This window comes from Jaculus jaculus, chromosome 1 (genome assembly GCF_020740685.1).
Source record: "Jaculus jaculus isolate mJacJac1 chromosome 1, mJacJac1.mat.Y.cur, whole genome shotgun sequence".
NCBI lineage: Eukaryota > Metazoa > Chordata > Mammalia > Rodentia > Dipodidae > Jaculus > Jaculus jaculus.
In genome coordinates this window covers 170,390,781-170,413,659 of record NC_059102.1, presented here as the reverse complement: position 1 = coordinate 170,413,659, position 22,879 = coordinate 170,390,781, and the positions used below count along the sequence as shown (strand labels likewise).

General features: G+C 36.3%; 1 protein-coding gene and 1 pseudogene across 1 annotated transcript; both read right to left on the bottom strand.

Annotated features, from left to right (window-relative positions):
- Nucleotides 1-9,667, bottom strand: LOC101597050 (olfactory receptor 5B2-like). The gene is made up of 2 exons (XM_004667593.3): nucleotides 8,751-9,667; nucleotides 1-61 (listed from the first exon to the last, which is right to left on the bottom strand). Exons 1-2 carry the CDS (start codon nucleotides 9,665-9,667, stop codon nucleotides 1-3), a joined length of 978 nt encoding a protein of 325 aa, XP_004667650.3.
- Nucleotides 9,668-19,808: 10,141 nt separating this feature from the next.
- Nucleotides 19,809-20,734, bottom strand: LOC101596753 (annotated as a pseudogene).
- Nucleotides 20,735-22,879: the final 2,145 nt, after the last annotated feature.

Here is a 22,879-nt window from a genome sequence, read left to right as displayed (position 1 = left end):
TCAATTTGCATACACTCCATGTATAACTGGAATCCTATGTTGTTTACTTTTCTGCCTCTGCCTGGCTTGTTTCACTTAATATTATGTATTCTGTGTTTTTGTATTGTGTTGAAATTACATTTCCTTTGTTTTAACTGACAAGTCATTTTATGTTATGTGTAGAAAGTCATGTTCTTTACAATGACATTTCAATAATGGAAAAAACAGATTACTATTAGATGATAGTCTTATAAGATTTTAATGAATCTGAAAAGCTCTTATTATCTGCTGAAGATGTAGCTTTTATATACATTTTAGTATCATGACTTTCTCATGTTTATCATGATGTTACAGTGTAGCAGTATTATTATACACAGAACATAATATTTGATAATAATAACTGAATTACTGGCTCACTTGTTTACTACACTATTTTGTAACTATTAGTTAAGTTGAACTCCTTCAAACGATGGAAAAATAATCATAAAAAATACACAGTGTTTACTAGCACTGTCTTTATACCTCTACTGCTTTGATGTTTGTTGACAGCATCAAGAGCCCAACCTCAAGTCCTGCCATTAGGACTGCTGTACATACACTCTACCATTACATATTTTTAATATATATGTATTTTATTAATAACTTCTATACTTACAGACAACAAGTCATGGTATTTCCCTCCCCTCCTCTGCTTTCTCCTTTCACAACTCTGCTCTCCATCATATCCCCTCCCTCTCTCCATTAGTATCTCTTTTAATTTGATGTCATCATCTTTTTCTCCTATTATGAGGATCTTCTATACCACATTTTCTCTATCTATTCCTCTGATAACAAATACCTAGGTTAATGTTGTAACTTAGCTACTGTGATTTGCTGCATTGCAATGAACATTGATGTGCAAGCATCTCTGATATGTTTATGTGGAACATTTTGGATAAATGCTCATGAGTGGTATAGTGGGTCATATACAAATGGAGATAATCCTACTAAGTAAATTAAATCACTATAGAAAAGACAAATATTATATGCTTTGCTTCATTTGTAGATCTTAGAGTGTATATAGGTACACAAAATCATGTGTGTCTATATGACAGGAAAGTAGAATTGAAACTGTATAAAGTAATAAAGGGGAATAAAGGAAGGAGAGGGGTGAGAAAAGTAAAGATAAGGCTGTATGGGGGGACTAGACTCAAAATACATTAAATAACATGTATGAAAATGTCCTTGTAAAGTCAGTATTATGTACAATGATATCGTGTACAATGCCAATTGATAAAATTATTTAAAAATAAAGAAGAAATGGATGTATTAACAATATAATTCAATAATCCCACTATACTTATATATGCAAATGAATGAAATAAACATGTTGAAGAAATATATTATGTCTATTGCAGGACTAGTTTCAGTTCTTATGAGATTAGGATAATCAAGAATAGCATAAAACCAGTCACATCAACTTTCCATCTACATAGTATGTCATATTAATTAACTTTTCTTTGTGCAACTTTCTTCATCCATACAATTGTAAAAATAACAAGGTTCTCTATTTAAATGCAAAATTGTGTTAAATTGCATCATGCTTAATGTAATATCCATTTCATAGCAAATTTAGTGAGTATTATTTTTGCCTATTACAAGTAGCACTGTTATAACACCTACCACTACTGTTTGAGCAGACAGTGGTTCTTACTGACAAAAGTACAGGTCAATACAGTGCTGTAAATAGAAAAACATACTACATAATATTGAGAAATATTCTACATAGTACTAGAAGTACTAGCACAAGCAATAAGACAGGTGAAAGAAATAAATGGGATTCAAATTGGAAAGGAATAAGTCAAGTTAGTCCTATTTGCAGATGACATGATCCTATACATAAGTGACTCAAAGTCTCCATCTTAAAACTTCTAAAGGTGATTAATTCTTTAAGTAAAATTGTGGGATACAAAATCAATGCACCAATGTCAGTAGGCTTTCTATATTCCAAGGACAAATATACAGAGAAATAAATCATTTAAACTGCCCCATTTTCAATAGCAACAAAAACAATTAAATACCTAGGGATAACACTAACTATGAATGTGAACTTGATTCTAACACAAGGGTGAAGGAGATAGACACAGAGAACACTCAACTGCTACCAAACCAGATATTCAAAGACACAGAGATTCCCAAGACCTCATAACTGAAGTAGTCCTAAAACGAACCCAACAGGGCTCAGGGAAATTTGCAGAAGTGGGGTTGGAAAGATTGTTAGAGCCACATGTAGGGTCATTATGCACAGAGACATTACCTTTTACCCATAACTGATGGCTAACCCCTCAATGCAAGACCCATATTCCCCAACAAGGAGGGTCCCTGTCAATGAGGAAAGACAGGGAGGATACTAACAATGATACCAACATGACTGTATACACACAGTGTACATAACTAATAAAAAATCAAAACCAAAATTTTAAAAAAAACTTAAGAAAGAAATTGAGGAAGATTTAAGAAGATTGGAAAGACCTCCCATTCTCCTGGATAGGTAGAATTAATATTGTGAACATGACAATTTTACCAAAAGTAATATACACATTTAAATTAATACCAATTAATACCAGCATCATTCTTCACAGCAATTGAAAAATCCAATATTCATATGGAATGGCAGCAGGCCTCAGCTATCCAAACATATCCTCAGGAAAAAGAAAACACCTCTGGAAGGATCACCATACCCTATCTAAACCTATATTACAAAGCCATAGTAACAAACACAGCATAGTACTGCCATAAGAACAGAAACATAGACCAATGGAACAGAATTGAAGACTCAGACCTTAGGCCAAGTAACTATAGATACTTGATCTTTGACAAAGGTGCACAAATATAGACTGGAGAAAATACAGCATCTTTTTTAAAAAAATATTTTTATTTATTTATTTGAGAGAGACAGAGAGAAAGAAGCAGAGAAAGAGAGAGGGAGAGGATGGGCACACCAGGGCCTCTAGCCACTGCAAATGAACTCCAGGTTGGTGCGCCCCCTTGTGCATCTGGCTAACGTGGGTCCTGGGGAATCAAGCCTCAAACCAGGATCCTTAGACTTCATAGGCAAGTGCTTAACGACTAAGCCATCTCTCCAGCCCAAATACAGCATCTTTAACAAATGATGTTGGACAAATTAAATGTCCATATGTAGGAAAATGAAACTAGGCCAATATATTTCTTAATACACACAAAAAAAATTCCAAATGGATTAAAGACCTCAATATAAGACCTTTCACTCCTAGTAGAAGAAAACACAGGAGACATGCTCCACAATATAAGCGAGGGGAAAGACTTTCTGAACAAACCCCAGTAGCCCAGAAAATTAAACAATCACTCAACCAAATGGAATCTCATGAAGCCAAAAAGCTTTTGCACAGACAAACACACCATAAGCTGAGCCAATTGATTACCAACTGAATGGGAGAAACTGTTCACCAGCTATACCACTAACAGAAGTCTAATACCTAGAATCTAAAAAGAACTGAAAACAAACAAATAAATAAAGATTAAAAAGATCAAGAACCCACTCCAAAAGTGGGGCAGAGAACTGAATAGAGAGTTCTCAGAGGAAGAATTACAAATGGCTAACACACACTTAAGAAAATGCTCAACATCCCTAACCATTAGGAAAATGCAGCTAAAATCAACTATGGAATTCCACCTTACCCCAGTAAGGATAGCAGGCATTAAAAAATCAAATGAAAAAAAAATGTTGGTGGGGATTTGGAGCAATAAGAACACTTACTCACTGTTGGTGGGAATGTAAGCTGCTACAACCCTGTGGAAATGAATATGAAGACTCCGGAAATGATTACTATGGAGTTACCTATAGACCCTGTTACTCCATTACTGGGCATTTACCTTCAAAGCTCCACTCCTCAGTTCAGAGATATTTGTTCATCCATGTTTATAGCTTCTCAACTCATAATAGCTAAGAACTGGAATCAACCCAGGGGCTCATCAATGGATGAATGGATAACCAAGATGTGATATATGTACACGATGGAATTGTACTCAGTGGTAAGAAAAAGTGAAACAATGAAATTTGTAAAAAAAAAAAAAAATGGTTGAACCTGGAACAGATAATACTAAGTAAACTCACACAATCACAGAAAGAAAATCATCACATGCTCTCACTTATCTGTAGTTCCTAACCTGGATTAGCCCAAGTTGCTGACATATCTGAATAGCATGATGAGGCTTAGATATTAGGGAAGGCAGGGCTTGGGGGAATGGGAAGGATAAGAGGGGACACAAATATGAACCCAAATTGAACTGGTGCCATAGAATCCTATATACTGGAAGTTAGACTAAAAAGTTGAATTCTCAACAGGACCTTACAGGGGAGCACCTGAACAAAGGGCCCTGGAGAGGGTGAAATGAAGCCTATCCTTAAATTTCTCCTGTTTCTTTTTCTTCTCTGTCTTTTTTTTTTTTTCTTTTCCCTTGGTGTTGGCCTGTAATTCCATATACCAGGACATGGTAAATATCCATAACAAGCTGTTAATCAGAGAAACCTACAAGGTCTCACAAAACAAACAGGACAGACTTCTGTCAGAGTTCTTGAATAGCAGCTGGATGTTAATGGTAAGACCCTACTGCTGAAGAAACCATACACTGTAGGCATGGATCATTGAATCAAGAAGAAAGCCAGTTCCCAGACAGAAGGATGGCAGTACATGAGCTACTAGGGGAAAGTGGCCAACATCTGTCTGATCAACTCTAAGTCAAAGATACTCAGAAGCAAACAACCTGACATGATGCTCACTTAAGTGCAGTAGTGGCACAAAGCCATTGTGGGTAACCAACTGCTATTGGATTGGCTAACAGATTTGCTCAGTGGAAAGGAAAGCATATCTGGAACTGAGAAAAAATTCAGAATCATATCCAGATAACAATTTTGTTTTCCAATGTTAAGCTCCCACTAATCATGGGCTATATGAGGGTCTACACCCTTTAAATTCTCTCTAAATTAATGGTTATCCAATTATCTGGTGAAGCCTTCAGTCTTTGTTGGAGATTCTGCTTCTCTTTTTCAGGTGTGAATGGGACCTGAGGAGATAAACCACCCAGCACACCTCACCCTGGCCCCAGCTGAAACCACAGAGTAATTGGGGAAATGAGCAAGAGTGCTGCTATCTTGGTGAACCTGATATCAGCATAAGGGTGAAGGATATAGACATGGAGGACACTCAACACCTACCAAAGCAGAGATCCAGAGGCTCCTAAGAGCCTATTGCTGAAGTAGACTGAAAATGCACCTAACATGGCTCAGAGAATTTTATAGAAGAGGGTGCAGAAAGAATGTTAGAGCCACAAGTTGGGACATTATGCACGGAGACATACCTCTTCCCCCATAACTAACTGCTGCCCCACAATGTATGATCCATAATCCTCATGGGGTTGACCTGCATCCCCGATGAGGAGGGCCTCTTTGTAAAAGGAGCAGGGATGATGGAAACAACGGTACCAACATGTGTTGTTTACATACTAGGTGTGTCCATATATAATAAAAAAAACAAAGTCTAACAATGACAAATGTTGGCCAGGATGTGGGGAAAGAGGAACCCTCATCCACAGTTGGTGAGAATTTAAACTTGAACAACCAATATTGAAATCAGTTTGGAGATTTCTGAAAAAGATAAACATAGAGCTACCAACAGACCAAGTTCTTCCCTTAATGGGCATTTACCTTAGATGCTCCATACATCAGTACAGAGATATTTGCTCAACTATGTTTATAGCTGCTCAGTTCATGATAGCTAAGAACCAGAATCAACCCAGATGCCCCTTATTGGATGACTAAATAATGAGCATTTACACAATGGAATTCTACTCAGCAATAAGAAAAAAATGACACAAGGAAATTTGTAGAAAAATGGACAGACTTGGAACAGCTCATACTCAGTGAATCCACCCAATCACAAAAAGACAAATGCCACATGTTGTCACTATTTGTGGTTCCCAAACTGAACCTGCTCTAGTTGCTGTCATGCATGTTGGGCAACTGAAGGCCAAGACATTAGGGATGGGAGGGTTTGAGAAGAGGGGAGGGGAGGGGAGGGAAAGGTCAGGGGGGAATATAAACACAAAATTAAATCCAAAATGAGCTGATACCATAGAAACCTTTATTCTTGGAAATAGTCTAAAAGATATAACTTTCAAAAGGAGTAATGGGGGAGCTCCTGAAAAGTAGGGCTCCTGTGAGGGTGGGATGAAGCCTAAGCTTGAAAGATTTTTGAGTGTGTCTGACCTGTAACTCCCAGTACCAGAGTTTGATTGCTACCCACATTGAGCTGCTGCTGGGAGAGAACTACAAGGTCCCTAAATCAATACAGCTTTCTGTCAACACACTTGTTTACCTCCCCGAGGCAAAAGCTAAGACCCTATTTCTGAAGACACCATATGCTGCCAACACAGAACACAAAGAAATCTGGCTGGAATTCAGAAGAAAGCCAGCCCCAGACAGTTAGCCTGTCTAGTGCTGAGACATCATGTCCAGAGGCCTTCCCTCTCTCTTCAAAAATAACTGACTACTGCTCCCACAATACATAAACTACAACCTCATGGGGAATGCCTGCAACTTCACTAAAGAGCATCCTCAATGGAATGGGGGCAGGGACAAGGGAAAAGAGGTACCAACACATGATGTATCCATATGAAACATCTTGTTAATAATAATAATAATATACATGAAAGAGAATGAGTGAATCCTTAAATGTTAATTGTGAAGGACTCTGATTAATTCAGGACCCGTAGTTCTTAGTTGGGAGTCGTCCCATCTTACCCTGACCCATATGTTCAGTTGGAATTAGAGAGGCGGATTGAATCCTTTTAAATAATCTTCATCTTTATTTTATTACAAATATTTAGTATAAGTTCTCCATTATTAATTACTGTGTTTCATCCACACAATTCTCTTCTATGGTGTGTACATGTTTCTCAGTTTCCCTGTACTGTTCCCACATATTCCCTTCCCTCGCCATGCCCCCTCTTCATCTTCTCCTTCTCTATCGCTCCTCTCTTTCCTTCTGAAAAACTAAGGTTCCAACAGTTTAAATTATTCCCCTAACCTGCATGTTAATCAATGGCCTTGAGACAAGATTTAAATATAGAGTATATGTAGCAGATAGCTTCAGGCTTACTGAGATGAACTTCCAGACAGGTATGGAGGAAGGGATTTATTGAAGTTTACAGATCCAGGGGAAGTTCCATAATGGCAGAAGAAGCTGGCATGCCTTCACAGGACCAACCAGAGAGAGAGAAAAGTACAAGCCTAAAAGCCAAAAGCTGCATAGGAAAGTACACTTCAGGAACTCCAGCTAGCACACTTTGCATATCTTTAGACTGAAATCTCAAACCCAGCACACCTTAAGATCTTCCCAGTGAAACTGCCTCCAGCCCAAACTCCAAAGTAATAAAATGCCAAATATATTGGGGGCCATCTATGCAAACTATCACAGTATGTATAAGTTTTAAAAACTCAGGATTAAAAGAAAGTATAATAATTTCCCTGAATTGTTATATATGAAAAAACTATGAAGAATGGCATAAATAATAAGTAATCTAAAATTTCCTCTAGAAATTAAAGGCCATTCTTTGAATCTTTTAAATGTTTTATTTATTTATTTGTGAGAGAGGGAGGGGGAAAGGAGAGAGAGAGAGAGAGAGAGAGAGAGAGAGAGAGAGAGAGAGAGAGAGAGAGAGAGAGACAGGCCTCTAGCAACTGCAAATAAACTTCAGATACATCCATCACCTTGTGTATCTGGCTTTATGTGGATGCTGGGGAATAGAACCTGAGTTCTTTGGATTTGCAGGCAAGTGCCTTAACTGCTAAGCCCTCTATCCAGCCCTGAATTCTCGTTTTATACTCTGTGCAACTTCAGGTCATACAGTGCATAAATTACTTATTTTATAGAACTGCATCATTGAAATTTAAACATATATTACACAGTGTCTGAATTAAAAATGTCTTTTAACATGTGTTTCCTTCAAGCTCTTGAATTAGTAATAAATTTATAATCAATAAGTTCTGTACATGTGCTCAAAACTGAAATAAAAATTGCCTAGCTCAAATGCATGGGACATGGCTGAAATCACTGTGATTGATTTCACTTATTTAATCAAACCATATTAAATCCCAGCATTGTTCCATGAGCTGTGTTAGATATTGTTACTACAGAATGAGTACATGATGCTATATGGATCATTTTGATAAAGCAAGCTCTAAAGAGCAATTATAAAATAACAAATACTATAATCAAGATAAGCATCAAGGGTTATTAAATCACCAAGAAAATGTTCAGAAACTGTCAGAATATCTAAATGCTCATGACCTTTCTGTTCATGAGTTATCCATTACAGCATAATACATATGCAATTGATTAGAGCTATTTAATGTTATTTCTACATTTAGCTGATATATTTAGAATGGTGAATATGTCAATACCCTTTATGATGACTAAGACAGACAAAAAGTTATTATAGCCATTGTCACTCACATAGTATGATTGATTCTGAATATAATTTTAAGCCTTTTCTACACAACAAACTTGCAAAAAGAAGAGTAAACTTTCATGAATGCAACTTCATGTGGGACTAAAAGTATGTCTCTGCTCATAAGAGTAGAGAGGAATGAATATATATATATATATATATATATATATATATATATATATATATATATATATTGTGTATCCTCCAGGATTAAACATAAAGTATTAGATTATCATACACCCAACAAGATTTTTGTGAGTGCGTTCTTGACCTCTTTGTTCCTCAGGCTGTAGACCATAGGGTTCAGCAAGGGGATAATCATAGTGTAGAACACAGATGCAATTTTGTCTGTGTCCATGGAGTGACTGGAGCTGGGCTGTAGGTACATGAAGATAATTGTACCATAGAAAATGGAGACTGCAGTGAAGTGGGAGGCACAAGTGGAAATAGCCTTCCGACTTCCTGCACCTGACCGCATTTTTAGGATGGTAATAAAGATGAATATGTAGGACATCCAGATAACTATGACAGCAAAAAAGACATTGAAGCTCACGACATAAACAAGAACCATCTCACTAATATGTCTATCAGAGCATGAGAGGACCATGACTGCTGGAATATCACAGAAAAAGTGATGGACCACATTGGACTTACAGAAGACAAGACTGAATGTGTCCCCAATATGGATGGAGGCATTCAGGAAACCACAGACATAGGAAACAAAGGAAAGACATGCACACACACTTCTTGTCATGGTGGTAGTATAATGCAGGGGCTTACACACTGCTGCATAGCGATCATAGGCCATTGATGCCAAAAGGTAATTTTCCACAGTAGCAAAGGCTACAAAAAAGAACATCTGAGCAGCGCAGTCATTGTAGGAAATGATCTTGTCTTCTACAAGAAGACCTGTCATAACTGTGGGAGTGACAGCTGAAGAATAACCAAAATCCACCAGAGACAGGTTACCTAGGAAGTAGTACATGGGAGTGTGCAGACGGGAGTCCAAGAGAATCAGCAGGATCATCCCCAGGTTCCCAACCACAGTGATGACGTAGATGAGGAGGAAGGTTATGAAGAGGGGAGTCTGTACACTTGGGTTACTAGTTAGTCCCAGCAGGATGAATTGGGTTACTTCTGTCCTGTTCTTCATCAATGACATCTGAGAGTCACTAATTGTTCTGTAGCCTTAAGATAACAAATAATTAGAATGACAAGGAAATTGAATAGAAATCAGAAAGTAAAAATGCAGATGTATTCTCTGAAAAAGCATGGACTTGAAAACCAAATTTGGTACATTAAATTTGTGCACAGGTCTATGTATGTTGGAAATTGAAGATTACCAATGAATTTGCTGCTTAGATGTAGACTACTAATTGTATAAAAAATGTGGATATAGATGTAACTGCTAGTTTCCTGCCGAGCTCAAGAAAAGCTGACAATTCTTATTGTTATCCTTTAGGGGCTGCTGTAGACATTTTAGTTGTGCACTCGCTGTATCCTGGCAACAATATTATGTGTTATGTAATGATTGTTTTAGTGCAAGGTATGAAGCATGAGAATTAGGGAGATTTATTTACGTTCCTCATAAATTAATTGACAATTTTGACTTTGGACCACTGGCAGCAAACATTTAAACCATTATAAGAGGATCCCCCAGTCTCAGAGTCTAAACTGAATTTACATTAAATTGAAATTTACAGAATTCATAATTATTGTCTTTTCACTATTCATTATTTAATGTACTATCTTGAACTCCAGTCCTTCTGGTGGCATACTCTATTTTGTCAGGTATTTTACTTGCATATGTTGTCATGTAGTAACAGTATTTTAGCTTTCTCAGTTTTCTTTTGAGATTCAGTCTTGCTTTTCACTCATGCTAGCCTTGAAATCCATGGCTGAAGCTACCCTCTTGCCCCCATCCTTCAAGTAGCTAGAGAAAATGTATGTGCCACCATGCTCTGCCAGTTTTTCTGGCTTGTTTAAACTGCGACCTTTGAAAGAGTATGTAGCCAAACTAACCACTATACTTTGCCATCTTTCTTCTGTTCCTTTGATAGCTTCAGGTTATAAGCCTGCCACCTGAGAACTGTGTATAACAACTAGGAAGGAAGGTTTACATAAGAGTGTTTAGATATAGGTTTATTACTATTACCTTATCATTGAAGAAATTGAGTGTTTAAACAGTTATCAGGCTTCTAGAAATTGAAAATATGAGAAGTTTTGGGATCTAACGCTATTCACCAAGTATGAAAAGAAAGTCATCGTAAGACTAATCAATGATGTATGCTTTCAGTCCATCATTGCCAAAATTTGTAGAAGTTATACTAACCCATATGAGAGTAGAGGAAAGTAGACATAATGGAGATTAGAGCCTGTTGAAGTTTACAAAAGGATCACTTCATTCTTTGGATTTTTGTGTGCTTAGTTGTGTTCATTTGCTACTTTATCTGTAATGATAAAGAAGGTTAGTGGTTAAGGCACTTTGCCATAAGCCAAAGGACCCAGGTTCAATTCAGCAATTCACCTAAAGCCCGATACACAAGGTGAAAATGTTTCTACTATTCCTTTGCAGTGACTAGGGACCCAGGTGTGCTTGTTTTCTCTCTCTCTCTCTTTCATTCTCTCTCAAATAAATAATACAATTTAAAAATTAAGAAAAGAAATAAGAAAAAGACAAAATCACAAGCTAAATTAATTGATCAGAGTGTCCTGATGTGTCTCATAAGAATACCTAATCTCCCATTAATAGACTTTTGGAAATTTGTACTATAGACTCAATTTTGTGTTTTTTACAAAGAATAGGTTGAAAACATTCCTTTATCCTTGAATATAATTCACAGCAAGACTAGTTGCCTCACTCTTTTTGCATGAAATAAACTTTTCACTAATAATGTTCAGATAATATGGACATTTACCAGCTTTCTGGGGGTAAAATAACAGCCAATCCAACATAATGTGTCTAAAGTAGCAAAATCACCCATGGAATATTGTGCACATACTGTTAGAGAAGTTCTTTCTCAGTTCTTCCATGGTCTCTAAGTTCATGGAAAAATGAAGGGAAGAACATTAATATGGATCAATTTCTGAAGCTCCCATTAATTCTTTCTGTCTCATGGAAGAATTGTTTGCACTTTACTTGCACAATAAATATCATTACATCTTTCACAACTCACAGGTTGTGAAATAAGAAAGGTCAATGAAACATCTTATCAATTAAAACTCCTTTCATGTATGTGTATCTTTGAGGGTATTTACCTCATCATGGTTGAAGACTCTGTAAATCTTCAATTCAGAAGAACACCTGTTTATCTAGCAGTGGTTATCATTCAAATGATTAAATAGGATTTGAGGGAGTATGGAATTAACAAACCCTATGAAACAAAATGATCCCAAGTCCTTTTGATATTTAGGAGACTAAAGCACTGAGATAAGGGGAGGTTATGCAATATAGAAACCTCTGGAGATTTCCCTCCTGAGAGCACCTGCATCTCTTCTCCACTTACCTAGGTAAGGAGTAATCAAAACTGTCTAGGGACTAGCTGATGATTTTAATTGTGTATACATGTTTATATCATTATGTATTTTGGTTCCAATTTTATATACAAACAAACCCACATTTCTTTTAGTATATGGCTCTAAGAATTTTATGTAGTATGTCTCATGTATTATCTATCACATTCATCTACAACAATTAATTTGAAATTCTCTTTGGTAACTTCTGCTACTTTTTTTCTGTAGCAGAAGAGTAACTGTTTTCATTCACAAAACTTACCTTTCCCATAACTTCATAGAATATATTATATATTATAATTACATTAGTAATTATATAGAGTGCATGAACTTTGAGTCTGGCATCTTCACTTGCTTGAGGGTCTCACCTATTTTTATCTTTTGATAGCAAAATTATTTTTCTTGCAGAGTAGTATTCCTTTCCATGTACATTATAAATTATTTCTTCCATTCTCCACATTTGTGTTTGTTTTAGCACTTGGTAATTATAGTAAAGCTTAACTGAAAATAATATAGGTAGGTTGCTTAAAAACATGTGTAGATGCAAGTTTTCATGTTAAGAGAGTAAATACTCAACAGTCAGGTTGATTTGTCAAATGCTATGTGTTTATTTGTATGAGAAATTGCCACTGTTTTCTTAAAGTCATTCCAATTTTATCTCCCTTTAGCAAATTACTCAAATTTTCTCATAACTTTTTTATATTTCCCTCTTTAACTTTGCCATTATTTTTATTTTCATTTAACTTTGCTTTTTCTCTAATATATGTAATATCCTTAGAACCTTTTTGTGCAGGATGGAAATGCTTTATCATTTTTTAACATAAAGGAAGATTGGAAGCATGTATATGGCCATTTGGTAATTTTATGACTAAAATTTCAGTTCTTATAGAAATAAAATTACTTTAATTTATAACAAGTATTCAGACACAAAGTAAATCTCAAAACACTTTGAAACAGCTCCTTGTATTTTGTCTGACAACAGTGTGATAAAAATAGAAATTGACAACAAGAAAAATATAGAAAATGCACACTCTTGGAGATTAAAGGACACAGTATTGAATAATGAATAGGACAATGAAGAAATATGGAAGGAACCAAAAAAAAAAACAAAAACCTCCCAGAATTGGATGAATATAAAAATACAAAATACCAAACCCTATAGGACCCAATCACTATGGGACACTATTTAAGAAGTTCTAAAGGGGAATTTTATTGCTCTAGATGCCTACATTACAAAAACAAAGCAATAACAAATAAATACCTCACTGATGCACCTGAACTCTTTAAGAAAAAGGAAGAGTAAGCCAAGCTGAAAGTATCAGATGGAAAGAAATCACCAAAGTCAGAGTAAAAATCAATGAAACAATTAAAGAATTGATGAAAGAAACTAAGATTTGGTTCTTTGAGAAGATAAAAAGGACAGGTAAAACTCTGTTGGGATTGACTGAAGGTGCTATTTAGAAAGGTTGTTGAGCCCTTATTAGGCAGAGCCTTGTTAGAGGAAGTTTGTCACTGGGGACAAACATTGAGATTTTATAGTCCAGCACTACTTGGCAATTCAGGCAATTCACTCTTTCTAGTTCCTCCCTGCCGATGTGAGCATGTGATGCCCTCCTATGTGCTCCTTCCATGCTTTCCCCTTCTTGATGATACTTCCCACTTAAACTATAAGCTAAAATAAACGTTTTCCTTCCGTCAGGTGCTTCTGGTAGGATATTTTCTCCCAGAAATGAGAAAGTAACTGATATAAAATATTAGTACCAGGAGTGGATCATTGTTGTGAGAAACCTGACCACATGAATCTTAATCTTTTAGAACTGATTTGTTGAGGAATTAAAATATTTGGAACTGTTGATTGCAGAGGTCTTGCAACACTTACCACAGCTTACTGGGCCATTCTATTGAGAATTTAAAGGACCATAAGTCTGGGTTGGAGAGATGGCTTAGTGGTTAAGCACTTGCCTGTGAAGCCTAAGGACCCCACTTCAAGGCTCCATTCCCCAGGACCCATGTTAGCCAGATGCACAAGGGAGCGCACGTCTGGAGTTCGTTTGCAGTGGCTGGAGGAGGCCCTGGGGCGCCCATTCTCATTCTCATTCTCTCTCTTTCTCCCTCTCTCTCTCTCTCTCTCTCTCTCTCTCTCTCTCTGTGTGTCACTCTCAAATAAGCGAAAAAAAAAAAAAGGACCATAAGTCTGAAATACATGAGGCCCATGGAGGATTGGCTTATGAGGATTCAGAGGGAGGAAAGGATATTATTGGGTACTGAGCTCCAGGCACTTCATGTGATACTCTGGCAAAGAAACTAGTTATTGTATGCTCTGGTCCTGAGCAACACTGAAGTTAAGATGAGTGTACTAATCTGTTTGGTGGAAGAAATTTCAAGACAAGAAAACATTGAATTTGTGGTTTGGCTTCTCCTTTCTTCTGTAATTCAGATCTACAGTGAAAAAGAGAAAAAAATTAAAAATAAGAAGTTTGGTACATAGATTAAATAAAAAAGTTCAAGACACAATGATTGAAGACACTTCAGTTATAGTTGTTAAACAGCTTACTACACTTAAGAATAAAGAAACTGTTCTGCACTGGGACAATACAACAAATGACCTGAGGGTAAGACTCCACATACTGAAAACTCAGACTAGTGAGAATGCTAATTATTTTAAAAGGAAAAAAGAATGAAAGGAAAATGAAGGAGTTCATTGTTCATCAAGGTCAGCTAGCAGAGCCTGCTCCAACTGTGGTCCAAAGTCAGGCCCCATCCCCATCTGACAGAGAAGTATGGCAACATCAACTAGGTGGTGCTTGTTTTGGAATAGTGAAAGATCAAAGATGGAGGGCATAGACTGTGCCACACTCACTCATGCATGCGAATATTTAATTCTAAGTGAGTGGTGCTGTTTAGGAATGCCATGGGTCCTTTTGGAGGTGGAGCCTTGCTGGAGGAAGAGTATCATGAGGGTAGTCCTTGATATTGAGATTGTACAGTCCAGCTCTACATTACAGTTCACTCATTCTATTTCCTCCCTGATTATGTAAATATGTGATATTAAGTTGTATCCTCCAGTCATGTTTTTCTTGTTATAATGAAACTTCCTCCTTGAAACTATAAGCCAAACTTTTTCCTTCTACAAGGTACTTCTGATTGAGTATTGTATCCCAGCAATGAGAAAGAAACTAATGCATCTGTATTTTACCAAATTTAAAAATCTAAAAGAAGTGGGTGAATTTCTAGACAAATATGGTGTATCAAAGTTAAATTGAGATGATATATATGATATATAATATATATTTAAGTTATTAATATGTAACATATATCTTTTTATATACAATATATTTAAATTATTAATATGCACAATAATATGATATATATTTAAGTTATTAATATATATTTAAGTTATTTATCTCATCTCACCTACTTCTTTTAGATTTTTAAACTTGGTAAAATACAGATGCATCAATTTCTTTCTAAATATATATATTTGGGGCTGGAGAGATGGCTTAGCAGTTGAGAGCTTGCCTGTGAAGCCTAAGGACCCAGGTTCAAGGCTTGACTCCCCAGGACCCACATTAGAGAGATGTACAAGGGGGTGCACGAGTCTAGAGTCCATTTGCAATGGCTGGAGCCCCTGGTGCACCCATTCTCTCTCTCTCTCTCTCTCTCTCTCTCTCTCTCTCTCTCTCTCTCCCTCTTTCTCTCTCTGTCTGTCCCTCTCAAATAAATAAATAAACAAAAAATAAATATATATTTAAGTTATTATACTATATATTTAAAATATATTATATATATATTTAAGTTACTTATCTCACCTCAATTTAACTTTATATACTATATTCAGATATGTGTGTTTATATATATGGTTCAATTACATACACACACATATATGTATGTGTATATATATATATACACACATATATGTAATTGAAATTGAAATAAAAACTACCTCCCAGTCCAACATACTGTCAGATCCAGGTGGGTTCATTGCAAAATTTTATCAGGTATTTAAAGAAGAACTGAAACCACCACTTCTCAAATTATTCTATAAAACAGAAAATGGCCCCTTCTATGAAGCTATCATAAAACTAATAACAAAGTCAGATAGAGACACAGTGATAAAAGACTACTTTATCCCATTATACTTGATGAGCATAAACTCAAAGATTCTCAATAAAATACTTTCAAACTAAATTCAAGACCATATATAAAAGAGCACTGACCTTGATCAAATTGGCTTTTTTTCTAGATGTATAGGATGGTTCAGCATACATAAATCAATAAATGTGATACATCATATAATTGTTCAAGGGGAGAAACTCCAGATCATCTCAAACAATGAAGAAAAGGCCTTTGACAGTATCCCGCTTCCCTTTATGAACAATAACAATAAAACACTGAAAAGACTACAGATGAAGGAAGTAAAACAACATAATAATAACTACATATAATAAATACCATAATAAATGAAGAAAAACTCTAAGCATTCCCACTGAGATCTGGAACAAGAAAGAGGTGTCCACTCTACTACTATTTAATATAATGTCTGAATGTTAGCTACAGTGATAAACCAAGAAAAGGAAATGAATCAGATACAAATTTGGAATGGAAGAGGTCAAAATATCCTTACTTATAGATGATATGAATGTGTGTGTGTGTGTGTGTGTGTTATTGAAGACTCTGTCAAAAAGGGGGCGGGTGGAGAGATGGTTTAGCGGTTAAGGTACATGTCTTTGAAGTCTAAGGACCCCCGTTAGATTCTCCAGGTCCCATGTAAGCCAGATGCACATGGTGATGCATGCATCTGGAGTTTGTTTGCAGTGGCCAGATGCTCTGGCATTCCCATTCTCATTCTTTCTCTCTCTCCTTCTCGCTATCTCTAATAAATAAATAAAAATAAAATCTTTAGGGAAAAAAATAAAAACTACCAGATCGGACAAATAATTTTATCCAGGTTGTAGGCAAAAATACTAAACTGACAGGCAAGATTCAGTGACCTTCTTATGGGCCAATAGCAAGCATAATGAGAAAGAAATCAAGAAGTCCCGTTTACAATAGCTACAAAGATTTAAATTTCTTTTCTTAAATAGTTTATTTATGTATTTATTTGAGAGAGACAGAGAAAGGGAGAGAGAGAGAATGGGCACACTACGGTCTCCAGCCCTGGAAACAAACTCCAAACACATGCACCACATTGTGCATCTGACTTATGTGGGTCCTATGGAATCAAACCTGGGTCCTTTGGCTTTGCAGGCAATCACTAAGCAATCTCTCCAGCCCAAGATTAAAAAAAAAAAAATCTTGTTTTAATTAGTTATGTATATACTGAGTATACAGACATGATGGTGCCATTATTAGCCTTCTCCCTGTTGTCCATCCCCTGCAGATTGTGGGTGTTGCATTGTGGGGTAGCCTTCAGTTATGGGGGAGGGGCAATGCTTCTGTGCATAATGACTCAACTTATGGCTCTAACAATCTTTCTGCCTCCTCTTCCGCGAATTTCCCTGAGCCATGTTGGGTTCATTTTAGGTCTATTTCAGTGATGGGAGGTCTTGGGAGTCTCTGTGTCTCTGGATATCTAATTGGTAGGAGTTAAGTGTTCTTTGTGTTTGTCTTCTTCACTCTCATGCTGGTACCAGATTCACTGAGTAAGAATCTCTTGCTCATTTCCTCACTAACTCTTTGGCTTCAGCTGTTACCCAGGCGGGGTGTGATGGGCTGATACTCCCCTCTTGAACTGAAAACATTTATGATACTAAAAAAAGTCATTGAATTACAAAACTCAGAAAGACAAAAAAAAAAAAAAAGAATGATCTCCCAAACTTGTGGATTGGAGAAATTAGTATCAGAAAAACAACCAACCTAACAAAAACCAATATACAGATTCAAATCAGTCCTAATAAAAATTTCCATAAAATTCTTCACAGAAATAGAAAAAAATGGTATTTAAGTACATATGGAAGCCTAAAATGACACAGAAAGCCAACAGAATTCTGAGCAAAAGACACCTATTTGGATATCATAATAAAGGAGTTTAAGTCATATTAAAGAAACATTATAATAAGAAAAAGCACGGTACTAGCACACACAAAAATTCCAGACACATAGATCAATGGGATAGAAGTTCCAGGTAATAGTTCATGTAACTACAGCTACATGAATTTTTATAAAGCTGCCAAAAATAATCAATAGACACAAAACAGCATCTTCAACAAATGGTGCTAGAAGAAGTGGATATTTACATGTCTAATAGAACTAGAATATTGTCTATCGTCCTGCATAACAATCAACTCTAAGTTGATCAAGGACCTCAATGTAAAACTTGAAAAGATAAAATGGCTAGAGGAAACTATAGGGAGAACACTTCAAAATGTAGGCATAGTGAAGGACTTTCTGACTAGGGCCCTAGTTATCCAATAATAACAACTAATAATAATGATGCCAACAATGTACAAATGGAACCTCATGAAACCAAAACACTTGCACAGCTAAAGAAACCATCAACTTATTCAAGAAACAACCTACAGAATGGGAGAAAATCTTTGCCAAGTATACATTTGACAGAGGATTAATATCTAGAAAATACTCAAAAAACAATAAAATAAAAAATAATCCAACAACCCACTTGGAAAATAGGATAGGGAACTGACAGTTGCCCAAAACAGAAATACTGAGTCAATACATTTTTAATATCCAAAATCTTTAGCTAAAAGGAAATGCAAGTTCAAGATATTTGAGAGTTCATCTTACTCTTGTCAGAATAGTAACCATGAAAAAATAATCAAATGACCACAAATACTGAGGAGAGTAAGAAAAAAGGAACACTTATTCACTGTTTGTAGGAATGCATAGTGGTAGAGTTATGGGAATCGTTGTGGATGTTTCTCAAAAAGCTAAAAATAGTGGCTGGAGAGATGGCTCGCTAGCAAAAGCACTTCAACAAGGATCAAAGGAGTGCTGAGACTCATGAGTTCAATTCACCCAGAACCCATGTAGACTGCTGGGCATCTCTGTACAGCTGTGTCGTGGGGGGCAAAGATCCAAAAATCTCTAGGGATCACAAAACAACCAAAGTTCCAAAATTTTATCTCCAGGAAACAAGTGGGTGAACAATGCAAAGCAACACCCAGCTCTCCTCTCTGGCATCAAGGTGAGCACAAGCCATTGCAGCTACATACATACTTCACCATATGTACACACCCACCAACTCCAACTCCACATCATGCTTATTACACACATGCCTCCCCATACCATTCCCGGGCAGATCTCCATTAAACTTGGTGTTTCAGTATCAGACTCTGCAAAACACCTTCCCACAAGAACACACTGTTCTCTGGGTATCCATGAATCCAGCTAAATTGACATGTACCATTACCATTGACAGCAGCCACATTTCATTTATCTCTGGCAAGTTCACCACACAACTGTGTGTTTGTTTGCCTTTATGGGATGCTTGTGCACATTTCTTTTGTTCAAAGCCTTTTTCATGTATTATTGTGTATACTTGCTATACATGTGACAAACACAGTAGCCAAATGAGTGACTACAGTGTCCTTAATAAAGGTTTACATCCAGACCATGAAATATGGTAGACGTTCTAATTCTGGTATATATTTCTGGACATATTACTTTATCCAGACAACAGACAGTGCAGAGATAAATGTATCAACTAGTAAATATAAACACAGACATCAAATGTAAATTGATACATGGAAAAAATCTGACAGTAAAGAATCCAAGAATTGTACATCAGAAAAGTTAAAATCAAAATTGAAATTCTAAAGTTTATTTTGCCCCTAAAGAGTGAATCCATTCTTGAGATTTAAGAACGCATTCTTGACCTCCTTGTTCCTCAAGCTATAGACCAGAGGGTTCAATATGGGGATGACCATGGTGTAGAACACAGATGCCACCTTGTCAGTGTCCATGGAATGACTGGAGCTGGGCTGTAAGTACATGAAGATGACAGTCCCATAGAAGATAGAGACTGCACTGAAGTGAGAGGCACATGTGGACAGAGCCTTCCTATAACCTTCAGCTGATTGCATGTTTAGGATTGTGATGAAAATGAATGCATAGGATATCCAGATCACTATGATAGCAAAAAATATATTGTAGCTCACAACATAAACAAGAACTAGCTCATTGACATGACTATCAGAGCATGAGAGAACCATGATGGCTGGAATATCACAAAAGAAATGATGGACCACATTGGACTTACAGAAGGAAAGACTGAAGCATCATCAGTGTAGATGGAGGCATTCAGAAAACCAAGGACATAGCAGCCTATAATTAGATATTCACATATACTTGTCGTCATGGTAGTACCATAGTGTAGGGGCTTACACACTGCTGCATAGCGATCATAGGCCATTGAAGCCAACAGGTAATTTTCCACACTGGCAAAGGCTGAAAAAGAGAACATTTGTGCACCACAATCATTGTAAGACATGACCTTATCACTTATTAGAAGGCCAGCCATGACTTTAGGTGTTACAGCTGAAGAGTAACAGAAGTCCACCAGCGACAGGTTACCCAGGAAGAAGTACATGGGAGTGTGGAGCCGGGAGTCCAAGAGAATCAGCAGGATCATCCCCAGGTTCCCAACCGCAGTGATGACGTAGATGAGGAGGAAGGTTATGAGGAGGGGAACCTGCAGGCCTGGGTCACTGGTCAGTCCCAGCAGGATGAACTGTGTCACTTCTGTCCTGTTCTCCATCAATAATACTTGAGAGTCACTAGATGCTCTGTAATAACAAAAAAAAAAAAAACAAGATTAGAATAATTTTAAATGAATAAAATAAGCTATTATAAGTACAAACATATTGTCTAGAAAAAAGCCCGTGCTTGAAAACTGAATTTGGTGAATTAAGTTGGTATACAGGGATATATAAGTTGAAATTTGAAAATATTTTTTTCTCCTACCACATTTTAAAACTTCATTAGTGAACCTAGCTGTAGAGTAAGAATTTTATGAAAAAATGTGGATATGGATGAAACTGCCAGATTCCTGCTGAACTCAGGAAAAGGTGACAATTCTTATTGCTCACCTTTCAAGGACTGCTGGAATCACTTGACATAGACATTCTCTGTATCCTGCCTACAGGATGATGAATTTGGTCATTATTGCTTTTGTGTAAATTATGAAGCACAAAAATTGGAGTAATTTATTCATGTTACTTAAGTATCAATCTGCAAACTTTACATCTCTACTTTAGATCTACAACATTTAACATATGAATCTTGAAAGAGTCTTAAATGAATTGTCATTAAATGTAAATTTTTAGAATTTATAACTACTGTCTCTCTGTCTTGGCTGAAACTCAATGTTTTGGTACAGAGAGTACTATGTAAGTGGTAGGATGGTAATGAAGTTCTGTTTACATTCTCCTGTTACTGAGGGCACAACAAGAATACCAAAGCCAGAAGAGGGAATGATCTTATCAAATAGAAAGTGATCCAGAATGAGTTAACATTTTCTGAATTGTACTTTATTTCTTTCTCTCAAACTCAATCATCATGATGCTTGATGAACACATTTTGAAAAGGCTGACGATGATGAATATAATTCTTGAGTAACATAGTACATCTGTTTGCATAGTAGACATGGTGAGATTACTTCTGTGGCAGCAGCAAATTCCACTTGCAGATGCAATTTTCTGTCAGCTGTTGCAGACATAAAACTTAGGTTCATGGAGGAGATTTGTTTCATATTTATCACTCATTTCTTAGGATTCATTGGACTTAAACTCCTCTGAACATCATATTGCTACTTTAAAATTGTCTTTACTGAAAGCCAGACTTGGTGGCATGTGCCTTTAATCCCTGGAATCTGTTGTGATGGTACCTTTTTCATCTTTGATTTTATTAATTTGTGTCTCTTCTCTCTTTCTTTTGGTCAGATTTGCTAAGGGTTTTTAAATCTTGTTTATCCTTTCAAAGAACCAACTCTTTGTTTCATTAATTCTTTGGATTTTTTTTTGTTTGTATTTCATTAATTTCTGCCCTAATCTTTATTATTTCTTCCCACCTACTGATTTTTGGTTTGCCTTGTTCTTCTTTTTCCAAGGCTTTAAGGTGAAGCATTAGGTCATTTACTTGAGACCTTTCTAATTTCTGGGTTTTTTTTTCACAATTTTTATGGACATTTTCCATGATTATAAAAAATATCCCATGGTAATACCCCCCCTACACACACTTTCCCCTTGGCTATAAATTTACCTCTTAGAACTGCCCTAATTGTGTCCCAGAGATTTTGGTATGTTGTGTTCTCATTATCATTCGACTATATAATTTTTTTTATTTCCTTCTTGCTTTCTTCATTGACCCCTTCAACATTTAGTAGTGTATTGTTTAGTTTCCATGATTTTGTGTATGCTCTATAGCCTTTCTTGCTACTGATTTGTAGTTTAATTCCATTGTGGTCAGATAGAATGCAAGGAATTATTTCAGTTTTCCTGAATTTGTTAAGATTTTCTTTGTGTCCTAATATATGGTCTATTTTAGAGAATGTTCCATGTGCTGTTGAAAAGAATGTATATTCTGCAGCATTTGGATGTAATGTCCTATCTATATATATATATATATATATATATCTGTTAGGTCCATTCCTTCTATGACCTCATTTAATCCAGATGCCTCTCTGTTTTGTTTTTGTTTTTTTTTCTCCCGGGATGAGAGTGGGGTGTTAATGTCACCCACCACCACTGTGTTTGGTGTTATCTGTGACCTTAGTTCTAATAGTGTTTGTTTGATGAATTTGGGAGCCCCCATGTTAGGTGCATATATGTTTAGGATTGTAATGTCCTCCTGTTGGAGTGTGCCTTAATCAATGTAAAGTAACCTTCCTTACCTTTCTTGACTA

Bases quoted from the DNA above. Each gene is read 5' to 3' on its own strand.
- LOC101597050 (XM_004667593.3), bottom strand. From the start codon at position 9,667: ATGTCATTGATGAAGAACAGGACAGAAGTAACCCAATTCATCCTGCTG. The intron at 62-8,750 runs GTTGGGTGTATG...GAAACAAGCCAG, and splicing joins AACGCACTCACAAAAATCTT to GCAGAGGCAGAAAAGTAAAC.